Source organism: Pseudoliparis swirei, chromosome 24, assembly GCF_029220125.1.
Source record: "Pseudoliparis swirei isolate HS2019 ecotype Mariana Trench chromosome 24, NWPU_hadal_v1, whole genome shotgun sequence".
Classification (NCBI taxonomy): domain Eukaryota; kingdom Metazoa; phylum Chordata; class Actinopteri; order Perciformes; family Liparidae; genus Pseudoliparis; species Pseudoliparis swirei.
The window spans coordinates 25,732,613-25,745,690 of NC_079411.1; the positions used below are offsets into that span (position 1 = coordinate 25,732,613).

Below are 13,078 nucleotides of genomic sequence, written 5' to 3' on the forward strand. Positions count from 1 at the left end.
TCATACCTGCAAAACACACACACGCACACACACACACACACACACACACACACACACGCACATTTAGACATTTTACTCCGTATGTTTTAGTTTTTTTAAGTTTCCATATCAAAGGATGTTTAAGGATGATACTTGTGCTCATATTAATATTTGATAATATATTGTTCACTATTCCTTTCATAAATAAATATATAAACACATAACATAATTTCTTTTTTTTTGTTAAACAAAATTATTATTAAGGACTGTGACTCGGATATCGACAACATTTTAGGGTCCCGTATTAACTGTAATTGGGACACTTTTTAAACCTTTCTTTGGCATTTCTGTGCTAAAGTTCCTCGTTACTGATAATCATCAAACATATAAGCCGGTTCTGATATACTGGCTGTGCTCCAGTATCAGCCAATGGCTGCTCTTTAATTCTTATATTTATTTTTGTCATGTGATCATTTCCTAATTGGAGTGACTTTAGACTCATTCACACCGTTACATCCTCTCTTTGATGTTTCCTGGTCAAGGGATTAGGACGAGCAACCTTGACCTCTCTGACCTTACGGCCCCCCCCCCCCCCTATGTAGTTGTATTACATGTTACATGTGAGCTGAGCCTGTGTGTGTGTCTCTCCTCAGGGTGGGCGGTTCAGGGGTCTCACCATGGGCTTCCCTCCTCTCCCCCAGCGCTCCTCCGCCAGACGCTCCTTCGGACGCTCTAAACGCCTCAGCATGGCCCGCTCCCTGGACGACCTGGAGGTAGGGACACACACACAACTACACACACTCACCTACACACTTCTACATACACCTACATACACCTATATACACCTATACACAAATACACACACACACTCACCTACACACACACCTCTATACACATACATACACCTACACACACCTATACACAAATACACACACACACACCTACACACACACAAACACACCTATACACAACTACACACACACCTGGATAACCTGGAGGTAGGAACACACACACACACACACACACCTACATACACCTACACACACCTATATACACCTACACCTACACACACACACACACTATATACACTATACACACTACACACACCTACACACCTACACACACCTACCTATATACACCTACACACACTATACACCTACCTACACACACCTACACACCTACACACCTACCTATACCTACCTACACCTACACACCTACACACACTACCTATATACACATACACACCTACACACACCTACCTATATACATCTACATACCTACACCTACACACACGCCTACACACCTACATACACCTACCTATATACACCTACACACCCCTACACCTACACACACCTACCTATATACACACTACACCTACACACACCTACACACCTACACACCTACCTACCTATATACACCTACATACCTACACACCCCTACACACACACCTACCTATATACACCTACATACCTACACACGCCTACACACCTACACACACCTACCTATATACACCTACATACCTACACACACCTACACACACCTACCTATATACACCTACATACCTACACCTACACACACGCCTACACACCTACTATATATACACTACACCTACACACCTACACACCTATATACACCTACATACACGCCTACACACCTACATACACCTACCTATATACACCTACACACCTACACACACGCCTACACACACCTACCTATATACACCTACACACACGCCTACACACCTACATACACCTACCTATATACACCTACACACCCCTACACACCTACACACACCTACTTATATACATCTACATACCTACACCTACACACACGCCTACACACCTACATACACCTACCTATATACACCTACACACACGCCTACACACCTACACACACCTACCTATATACACCTACATACCTACACACCCCTACACACCTACACACACGCCTACACACCTACACACACCTACATACACATCTACACACCTACACACACGCCTACACACACACACACACACCTACACACACACACACACACCTACACACACACACCTACACACACAAACACAATTACACACACACACACCTACACAAGCACACCCACACACACCTACACACACACAGATATGTCTCCATCTCTGATCACGTCCATCTCTGAACAGCAGCTCGTGTGCATCACGTCTTCTCGTGGCACCGAGCCCTCCTCTCACATCGCCATGGCAACGTAGACACAGTCACGGACAGAGCCGTCTATAGAAAGAGCCGACGGGCACCGGAGGCCTCTATGGATCTGTTGCTGCGGCGAGGCTTCAATGGCGCGGCATTTATTAACGTCAACTGGATTTGATGGATCGATTTATCTTTAATATTCTGCTCCCTGGGGGCCGCGTGGCGACACTAAAGCAATACTTATACTTGAGTTCTCATTTTAACTGAAATAAATGATCCAGTTATTTGACTATATGCTTATTTCCTACCGGAGGGCATAAGGCTCGCAGAATCAGCGACTTCTTTTAAATCACTTCTTCAAACCCATTTTTATAGAACAGCTTTTAACCCTTGTGTTGCCTTCGGGTCATTTTGACCCGATTCAATATTTAATGTCGGTGTTCTTTCGGGAGTCAACAAACAAACATAAAGTACCTCACACTTAAACTTGGAAAACAATATTAATTCTAATAATTGTCTGGAGATTTTAATAGCTGGGGTCATACTGACCTCAAGGGTAAAATATGTTAGTAAATATAAAGGTAACAGGAGGGTTAAACATTGAATCGGGTCATATTGACCTGAAGGCGACAGGAGGGTGAAACATTGAATCGGGTCAAATTGACCCGAAGGCAACACAAGGGTTAAGTGATGTCGTCCTTTTATGCAGAACTTTGGTTCCCCTAATTTTAATATATATATTTTTAAATGTTAGATTTGTTTCTTACTATTCTATTTGTTTTGCCTTGACTCTCTGTAGAGCACTTTGTAAACTTTGTTTTTAAAGGTGCTATATAAATAAAAAGTTATAATAATAATAAGCATTATAATAATATTTATAATAATTATAATAATTACAATTATTATTATTATTTGTATAATTATAATAATAATTATAATAATAATAATAATAATTATAATAATTATTATAATTATTTAGTTCAGTATTTCCTAAAGAGGAGGTGACCGGTACAGGAGACTGCAGACATGCTGTTATATGCCCTTTAGTCAATGCCTGGGCACACGGTTACTCCACAAACACACTCACTACAGGGTAAAACTATTGAACACGTACGTTCAACAGAAGTGGAATAAAGTTCATAACTGTAGTGTTGGTCCTGTGAGATCGAGATCAGGAGAAAGTTAAATGTTTCCTCCGTTTAGTGGCTACGGGGCTCCAAGGGGGAGAAGATAAGCACATTACTGTCGCTTCAGTTGGTTCTTTTATTTTTTATATATACATTTTCGGGCATTGGAAAGCCCAGTAGAGAGAGAGAGAGAGAGACGGCATGCAACAGCCAATCGACTTGTGACTACTGCACCTCGAGCTAATCACAATCAAATCTGTGTTGCTGTCCCTGCTCCTCTCAGGGGGAACGAGCTCACTGACATCAGGGACAGCAGAAAGCTCTACATCTTTCCGTCGAGACTGAAAACACACCTTTTCGACTATATCTGGATAAAACACAGATAGTTACTTAGTGGGCATAGATTAGATAGCACTACTTATTACTTTTTTAGTTCACGATGTTGTTGAAATGTTTACTTCCTGTTTCTTTGTTGTCTGTTTTTTGTTTCTAGGTTGAAAATGCAACTTATTGTAAGCGCTAAATAATAAATGACATGTAATGTAATGTAATGTAATGATGTAAATGCTCCATACGTCCATACGGCTGGAGTCAAATGAGAGATGCTGTTTCTTAAACTATTACATTTTTTTTTTTTTTTTGAGTTAAAGCGGCTGTGAGAGGTTTATTGTGACAAAATCTAATCAAATTACTCGCGTGGAAAAATCAATTTGCAGGAATTGGGTTCCACTGTGTATTCTGTGGGATCCACTGTGTATTCTGCTGTGTGAGTGTCGTTGTTGTCAGTTTAAAAAATTGCCCGGCCATTATGTGAAGAGTAGATATTTCTCTGTCCCATGCCCCCCCCCCCCATCTAGTCTCTATTCTACCTTTTTCTTCCGGTCGTTAGGCCTTTTCTTCTTCTTCTTCTCTTGCTTCTTATGCCGTAGCATCCACAAACAGAAAGGGCTTTGTATTGTGAGAGGAGAGAGAGAAAGTGGTGTGTGTGTGTGTGTGTGTGTGTCCGTGTGTGTGTGTGTGTGTGTGCTGATGGTGGGGGGGTAATGGGGTTTCGAAGTGTTAGCCTGCAATTCTAATGAGCTCTGATGAGCAACACACTGACATTCCCCTCGTTAGTGAGGCCTCAACACAAAAGCACAGAGTATATAGACCACACACACACACACACACACTTAGGACGATTACACTATAATTCCTCAGACACACACATATGCACACACACACACAGTTCTCATCCATTCTCATTAGCCGTGCCATTGAAGCTTCCCCGGGTGCTCATGCTGTGGTTGAAGTGTTTGTGTGCAGAGTACTGAATGTGTGTGTGTGTGTGTGTGTGTGTGTGTGTGTGTGTGTGTGTGTGTGTGTGTGTGTGTGTGTGTGTGTGTGTGTGTGTGTGTGTGTGTGTGTGTGTGTGTGTGTGTGTGTGTGTGTGTGTGTGTGTGTGTGTGACTGCCTGAGCTGGAGGCTTGCAGCTTGTCTTGTGACGGGTCCGATTGTAACCCACACACACACACACACACACACACAGGCAATGTCTTACGACAGCCATGAGAGGAAGGAAGGCAGGCTGTGTGTGTGTGTGTGTGTTTCAGTCGTCTGACGAACCTGTCGTATTGTAAAAGCTGCTCAACTTTTTTTAAAAGTACAAATTGTTTAAAACCCGCGGAAAAGCTGCTTTAAACTCCAACCGACGGCGGCCTCACACACCCGGGGGTGTGGGTCGCCCCCTGCGTACGTACGTTTTCTAAAATAAGACCCAGGTAATCGCGGTGGAGAGGTCGAATCGGTCGGGGTTTTTTTATCGTCTGATGATCAATTTGCGGCGCGGGAGAACGGAGTTGACGGGCGACGCCTCCCTCACGCCAATTAGCCGAGCTAATAAAAAGCTAAACGGTTTTGAGACGAGAGCTCATGGGCTCGGAGATTGCTCTCCAAAGCACGCTCGAAGGTGATTGGTCAATACCACTCGGAATAGAAAGTGGAAACCAGGACACCTCCGACACCATAACACCTCATCGTTCACATCCAGATATCTGTTTATGGAGATTACACCTATGGTATATTAAAAAGAACTTGCATGTTTACCCCCTTTGACCAAATCCATCAAAACGGAAATCTCACAAACTATAAATTATATTCCTGAAAGGAGACTTCAGCTGAATGTGCAGTTGCTCTTGATGGCAGAGGTTTGGTTTATTTATTTTTCTGGCATAACATTTGATTTTTTAAAGGTTTGAAGCCATATACCGAACTATACATAACCAACGTGACCCCTGTGTGTGTGTGTGTGTGCTTGTGTTGTTTTATGTGCTTGTTTTTTGCATATTGCTGTAATTTTAATCCCTGTCCGTCTCTCCGTTGCTACGTTGAATTGCTCGAGAAGATTCTCTTTAATCGATTAGTCCTTTTCTCCGCTTTTATCAGATGTTATTTCCAAGAAGCTTAGACACGAGATTTAAAACTGGTGCTTTTTTTAATGTAGATATTAAATCAACTAATCGATCTGTGGATAAAACCATACGAGCGACTCAAAAAAAGAATACTCAGAGGACAGCCCTAAACAAACTCTTCTTCCCTTTCCTGGACTAGAAAAGAGACGAGCACTTAAAGGGACGAGCACTTAAAGGGACGAGCACTTCTTCCTGTGAGTCGTCCGTCAGGTTAAGCGAATCCTTCATCGATCAACGGTCGTTTCCTAAACTTTAAAAAAAAGTTGTGTGAGGTCAAAGGTCAGAGGATGTGTACAGATTGTAAAGCCCACTGAGGAAAATTCGTAAATTTGTGATATTGGGCTTTACAAAAAAAACTGAATTGAACTGAACTTTTATTTTGAAAGGACACCGTGCACGAGGGGTGCCTAGAGCGTCGACCACGGAAGGATTCGACCCGTCGGGAATTAGAATTACTTTGAATATGGAGACGCGAATGACCTTTTTCGTTTCTAGCTCCCGACAATATAATGTTAAAAGTTAAAACATGACCTGAATATGTTTTAAAGTCATTTAAAACACTTTAAAATGTCAACGTGGCGAGCCACACAGCAGAGAACACACAGTGTTCCTGCAGGGGGTCGACGTATCGGTACAACCTGGTTATTTATCATGGCTGAGTGTGAGTGAGGTGGTACTTCACCCCTTGGCCTAGTGGAGGACGGGTAGGAGGGCTGTGTGTGTGTGTGTGTGTGTGGGTGTGTGTGTGTGTGTGTGTGTGTGTGTGTGTGTGGGTGTTCCAGTGAGTCCCTCCACTGGGTGTCGAGGCATGTTGAGGAATGCAGCCAGTTCTTCTTCAGGTCATCGTTACAGACGTCGCCCGCCGCCGTCGCCTCGAGCGTCGGACCGCTATCCCCACCGAACTTCTTCCGCTCGGGGGGCGAAATATTTAAAATGACTAAAATGCCTTTTTAAAGTTTGTTTTTTTAGGTTCCGTCTCGGCCCGAGTCGATGGGCCCTTGAGCAAGGCACTTAACCCTGAGCTGCTCCCCGTAGCGGTGAACAAGTTGCTTTACATAATCGCGTCGGCTAAATATAATGTTATGACGTAAAATCAGAATCGGAAGCATTTATTTGCTACGTGCGTTAGACACACGAAGAATTTGACTTGGCGGCTGGTGTTTACACATTAGACAAACAACAACAACAACAACAATTAAAAAACAATCAACAGTCAACATATAAGATAACAATAAAAGATAACAGGCAGCTCAAGCTTAACTCTTCATGGTTTATAGTCCAGGATCCATCGTTGCTAATCACTCATCCGTCCCTCCATGTTGTGCCTTGTTTGCCCCCCGCCCCCCCCACACACACACACACTCCGCTCCCCTCCTCTTCCTCCGTCATGAATGTCAGTTTCCTCTGCGTGCCCCAGATATGCATGTGGCATACTAATCAGATGACGGAGGAGCACCGAGGGAACGCATTCAAAGCGTTATTCAACTTTCTGTGTGTGTGTGTGTGAGTGTGTGTGTGTGTGTCCCTTAATGACAAGGGGTCTCCCTCTGCAGCCGTGCCTCCGCAGTTGTCTCTGTGTGTGTGTGTGTGTGTGTGTGTGTGTGTGTGTGTGTGTGTGTTAACCCACAGCAGTGTGGGAGGAATAGAAATGATAGGAGGGTGGGTGGAAGAGCAAAGGAAAGCGGAGGGGAGGGAGCCGAGAAGGCAGGGAGGAGGAAGAGGGGGATGACAGAGAGAGAGAGAGAGAGAGAGAGAGAGAGAGAGAGAGAGAGAAATCTAGCGACAATCTGTAGCGGTTTGGACATTTGAAAACGATAACGCTTTGCCGCTTCGTCTCCTGCACGATACACGCGCACGCACACACACACGCACACACACACACACACACACACACGCGACCGCACACACACACACACACACACACACACACACACACACACACACACACACACACCTACCAGCTGATGACAATGTGTCCTGAAGGAAGCGTTCACATGCAGCGCTGAGGATTACTTGTCTCTATCTTCATGGAGCAGAAAACTTTGACCGTTGATTCTGACACGGCCGCTGATCCAGTGAGTAACCGAGCCGCGCGCGCGTGTGTGTCTGTGTGTGTGTGTGCGTGTGTGCTCTCCCGATATGTGATGCAGCCTGTAATTGAGTGACGACTCCCTTTGCTTCTGTCACGTATAGCATGCAGGCTGTCTCACACAGAGGGATGATGTTACATAACGAAATAATACAAATGCATTTATCATTGTCGGCTTGAATTTAAATCCTAATCAAACTCTTGCCGCATATCGTTTAAACCCTCCTAAAACTCTTTAATAACAATGTTCTGTTATCTTGCGGAAGTCTCAATTAATCCTTATCATTCAGTAGATTATTATTTATAGATTAAATGAAGTGAAATGCTCTGAAACTTTCGTCGAAAGGCCCCGTCTGTGGAATGAAGGATCATGTGACCCGCGTGGGCCAATCACACGAGTCTATTTCTCTCTGTGTTGCGTTAAAGGGAAACCTGTTGATTCGGAGATTCGTTTAATGCAGGAAGTGAACCCGTTTTTGTTCTGTGGATCTTCTATTGAATTGTTACCATTCCGCATAGTTAGTATATGTCTAATTGCATTGTAAAAAATAATTCTTTAATGTATATAGTATACACTGTTAGTTCATATAGTATATGAACTATTGTTTTCAAAAAAAAGTTTAGTAAAAGGTCGCTATTTAAGAGTGAGGTGGGTTTGACACTCTGGTGGAAAGCAGCACTAAACACAGCAGTGAGAAGAGAGCAGCCTGCAAGTCCTCTGACACACACATACACACACACACACACACACACACACACACACACACATACACAAACTCATTCACGTAACCAAAAAAAGCCCACAATGAACACACATTTCTTCTTCTTCTGTGTGTTTGTGTGTGTGTGTGTGGTTGTGTACTCTCACTGTGTGATGGCTTCTGCGCGTGTGTGTGTGTGTGTGTGTGTGTGTGTGTGTGTGTGTTCCTCGTGATATCCCCCCTGGGAGCACAGAGTGTGTGTTAAGAAAGGAAAAATCAGATGATGAGACAGCATCCACGTTGTTCCTGTACATGAACCACCTCGGGAGGAGCTTTTTTCTTTTCCTGTCTCCGTCAAGTGGCAGATGGGTGCAGTTCACCACGTCTGCACAGCCAAGCAGACGCCATGTGACGAGCCGGCTGCGAGACCGGGTGTTAAATCCATGCCGACGCACAGAAGTCCGTCTGTGTGTGTGTGTGTGTGTGTGTGTGTGTCGTGAAGGTCGACTTGTTTCTCTTCACAGTTCCAGTTTTTTCCATTTTTTTTGGCGTGAGTCATCGCGGTTTGCACGATTTCACCTCTTTTCAAATTTCTTTGCATGTGTTTAGGATTCACCAGCAACTTATGACTGAAACGGACTCTTTTCATCCCAACACGTGCACGTCATATTGATTTTGAAAATCAAGTCACGGTGTGTGTCGTCTTTAAGGCAGACAAGAGGCACAAAGAGGCCACATCACGGGGCACCAAGCACATCTGTATCATGTGTTTCTGTTATTTTTAGCCTTTTTGTAATATAACATAATGAGTGAGTGTGTGTGTGTGTGTGTGTGTGTGTGTGTGTGTGTTGTCTGTCCAGACCCTTCCAGCTATTGATGCGTACATGCATACAGTATGGATGGCTGATGGGGCTGATACGCCATCTCATCATCGATTCGCTGTCTCACATTAAATACTGAGACAGAGGCAGTAAGAGAAAAACCCAGAAGCGTGGGTCGATGCGGCGCCTCGCCTCCATCGGGCCAGCAGAGGGCGCTGCTGAGTCTGCTTGAATTTATGTGCAGAGAAAAAGAGAAACCAGAGGGATGATGGCAACTCTTTTCTGCAGACCAAATTTGGTTATTAGATTTATTTTCATTCAAGTTGTTCAACCAAGTATTGATTTTTTTAAAGGCAGAAAAATGATTCACAAAGAAAATAGAAATAACCCCAAAAGATATGACAAATAATGTCTGTAGCCTAATACGATCCACTGACGGCAATACAGTTGAAGCGTATACTTGTGGATAGTAAACCCATGTGGTGAGAGAGAGAGAGAGAGAGAGAGAGAGAGAGAGAGAGAGAGAGAGAGAGAGAGAGAGAGAGAGAGAGAGAGAGAGAGAGAGAGAGAGAGAGAGAGAGAGAGAGAGAGAGAGAGAGAGAGAGAGAGAGAGAGAGAATCTCTCCTCTTTTCTTCTTCTTTCATCATCGCTTCCCTTTCTCATCCGGATGTGGATTTAGCCAATTTAAACTCTGTCACATCCCTCTTATCCCGTGTGATGTCCGGGCTTCTCTCTCTCTCTCTCTCTCTGTCCCTTCCACTGACACTATGTTTTTGGACTGAACTAGAGCACAGGTTCCTCGTATCACAGGTTCTTCGTATCACAGGTTCCTCGTATACACACTCTCGTAATTCATCCCGGCCTGTCAGAGAGGTGAAGCTCTGGAATGAAGCTCTAGAGGTTGACTCCCTTTTTCCAGGTGTATTTAAGTAGCTGAACCAGGAAAAACTATAAAGGTAAAGAAGAGGGGGTCCACTGAGCCTCTGGCAGCGCCTTCAGCCCGAGTGTGTGTGTGAGTGTGTGTGTACAATATTAATGGGGGGGGCATAGCGCTGCAGCCATCCCCCATGTTGCTATGATACGGGGATGTTAACGTTAGCTTTAACAACAGTGCAGCGCCGCGTTCTGAGCTCCATTTTGGGAAGTCCTACAAGGCGAGAAGCCCCAAACAAACACGGACAAAAGAAGAGACGTCCACAACTTTATACGAGGTGGGGAAACACGTTGGTCCACGACGGCTGGAGAGTCCTCACAAGTCCAGTCCAGAGAGGGAAGACGAGCGGAATCACAGAGCGTTGGATCAATGTGGAAAACAATGCGCTGAAAAAAAATACTTTAAAATGCTTTAAAATGTAAAATGTGTCATTAAACATCCACAAGCATAAACACATGGAGACTTCTTGCCTCTGTCAGGTCAAACACAGCTTTTATTTTGGCGGGTCACGCGTTCTCACATCTTTGTACAGCAAGTCAGATGGAGACGCATCCAAAGGAGCGACTGTGGAGTCACAGGAGGAGGTGCAGTAAGAACTTTGCTCCCACAGGAAATTAGGGGCAGCGAGGTGTAGGCTGAAGGCGTTATTATGCATGAGTTCAATCGCAGCCTTTGTGTGTGTGTGTGTGTGTGTGTGTGTGTGTGTGTGTGTGTGTGTGTGTTCCTCTGTCCTGTGAAGTGTTCGCTCCACTCGACCTTTCGAAAAAACCTGCAGAAAATGTCACCGGCTTATTGGAAGCGGGTGCAACGAAAATCACCTCCCTTCTTCCTCTTCTCCCTGTGTGTGTGTGTGTGTGTGTGTGATACGCAAATATATAACTATTAATTTCCTAAATCACTTTAAAACATCCGACGCGGTCGAGTTTAATATAAACCTGCCTCAGAGAGGAGGGTGGAGAGGTGAGGGCTTAGCTGGAGCCCGATTGGCCGGCCCGACCTTTATTCCCTCCCCCTCCTAACCGCCGCCCGATGGGGGTGTGTCACTATGGAAACGAGAGTATGTGTGTGTGTGTGTGAAAGAGAATGTAACATCTAAGTCAGTCCGTCCGCTAAGTGTGTGTGTGAAGGAGTGTGTGTGAGAGAGAAGGACTTGTATGATGGAGGGAGAGAGGTCCACCTTTCGCAGATAGTTAAGGCTAACTCTTGAGTGTGTGTGTGTGTGTGTGTGTGTGTGTGTGTGTGTGTGTGTGTGTGTGTGCTGAGGCATGGCTCCATACAAGGCAGAATGAGTTTCCTGCCCTAGGTAGCTCCCGAAGAAGCTCCGTCGGCGCACATGTGCGAGCGTGAGCGTTTCCACGTGTGTGTGTGTGTGTGAGTGCGTGTGCGTGTGTGTGTGTGTGTGTGTGTGTGTGTGTAGTGAGCTCCAGACATGTAGAGTTGAGGTTTTACCTCCTGTGTGAGAGGAGAGCAGCATGAGCCTGAGGAAGAGGCTCTCCTTCAAGCGGGTCTGGAACTTCAATACAGTGAGTAGTACACACACACACACACACACACACACGCGCGGAGTGGTCTGCACAATATGCCGTACTTTTGAGTGTTTAGAGTGGAGGGAAGTGAGTGGAAGAAGAGACTCACTCACTCATTTAATTATGTCCGTAGAAGCAAACTTTTAAAAAAAACCCCAAAGTGTGTCTTGCAAAGTGCCACGAGTGTGTGTGTGTGTGTGTGTGTGTTGGGGGATGAAAGAAGTTTAGCAATTTTCCTTTTGCACAGTTGATGACATAGAAGATAAAAAGAGAGAGGTGAGATGGGAAGAGAAAAGGAGAGCGGGAATGTCATTCAGAGGATACTACATTCCTGCCGACGGCTATGAGGCTCTACAACAGTTCACCTCTTGCCAGATCACCCTAACCCTTCTTATATTTGTGTTTTTTATTTTTATTTTTATTCTTGTGTGTTGCTGCTACTGGCTCGACAAATTTCCCCTTGGGGATTAATAAAGTATATATCTATCTATCTATCTATCTATCTATCTAAAGACGAGTAGAGATGGAAAGAGTAGACGGAAAGAGAGGAATCCATGACCTCCAGACCGTAAGAGAGGGAGACCTGATGGCTGGGAAAGCCCTGTCTGGTGGGGAGAAGTGTGTGTGTGTGTGTGTGTGTGTGTGTGTGTGTAAAAGTGAGACAGAATAGCTAAGAGAAAGCTCCAGGCGGTTTCTTTGAAACAAATGGATGCAAAAGACGGAAAGAGCTTCTTCTTCTTCTTCTTCCTCTTCCTCCTCCTCCTCTTCCTCTCCTCCTGTGAGCTGGTGCATGCGTTGCAGATAGTGAGGGGCAAACAGCAGCAGCTGTGAGACAATGGAAAAAAAGGTGAACTGGCGACTGCTTGTGAATATCACTTGATTTAGAGCATGCAGACTGTGAGTGTGTGTGTGAGCGTGTGTGTGCGTGCGTGTGTGTGTGAGCGTGTGTGTGCGTGTGTGTGTGTGCGTGTGTGCGTGTGTGTGTGTGTGTGTGTGTGTGTGCGTGCGTGTGTGTGCGTGTGTGTGTGTGTCTGTGTGTGTGTCTGTGAGTGTGCGTGTGAGCGTGTGTGTGTGTGCTCAGACGGGCTGATTTCATCAGATTGTATTGGGTTAGCGTCTCGCACCCCTCGTCTTCTGTCTGTGTGCACGAGAGCCAAGTAAAGCAAACATTTATCACCGGCTCAGCCTCTGACTCACCCCCCCCCCATCCCCCCCCCCCCCTGTGAGGTTCTATTGTAGGAAAACAAACACTGGTCCGCATTCCTTTCTTTCACAGAGACT

The 13,078-nt window shown here is 44.9% G+C and overlaps 1 protein-coding gene across 1 annotated transcript in view; it reads left to right on the top strand.

Annotated features, from left to right (window-relative positions):
• rgs12b (regulator of G protein signaling 12b) overlaps nucleotides 1-13,078 on the top strand; it is a 50,346-nt gene that overhangs the window by 10,502 nt on the left and 26,766 nt on the right. The window contains 1 exon segment of the mRNA XM_056410101.1: nucleotides 633-752. Within this exon segment, the coding sequence (XP_056266076.1) occupies nucleotides 633-752 (120 nt within the window).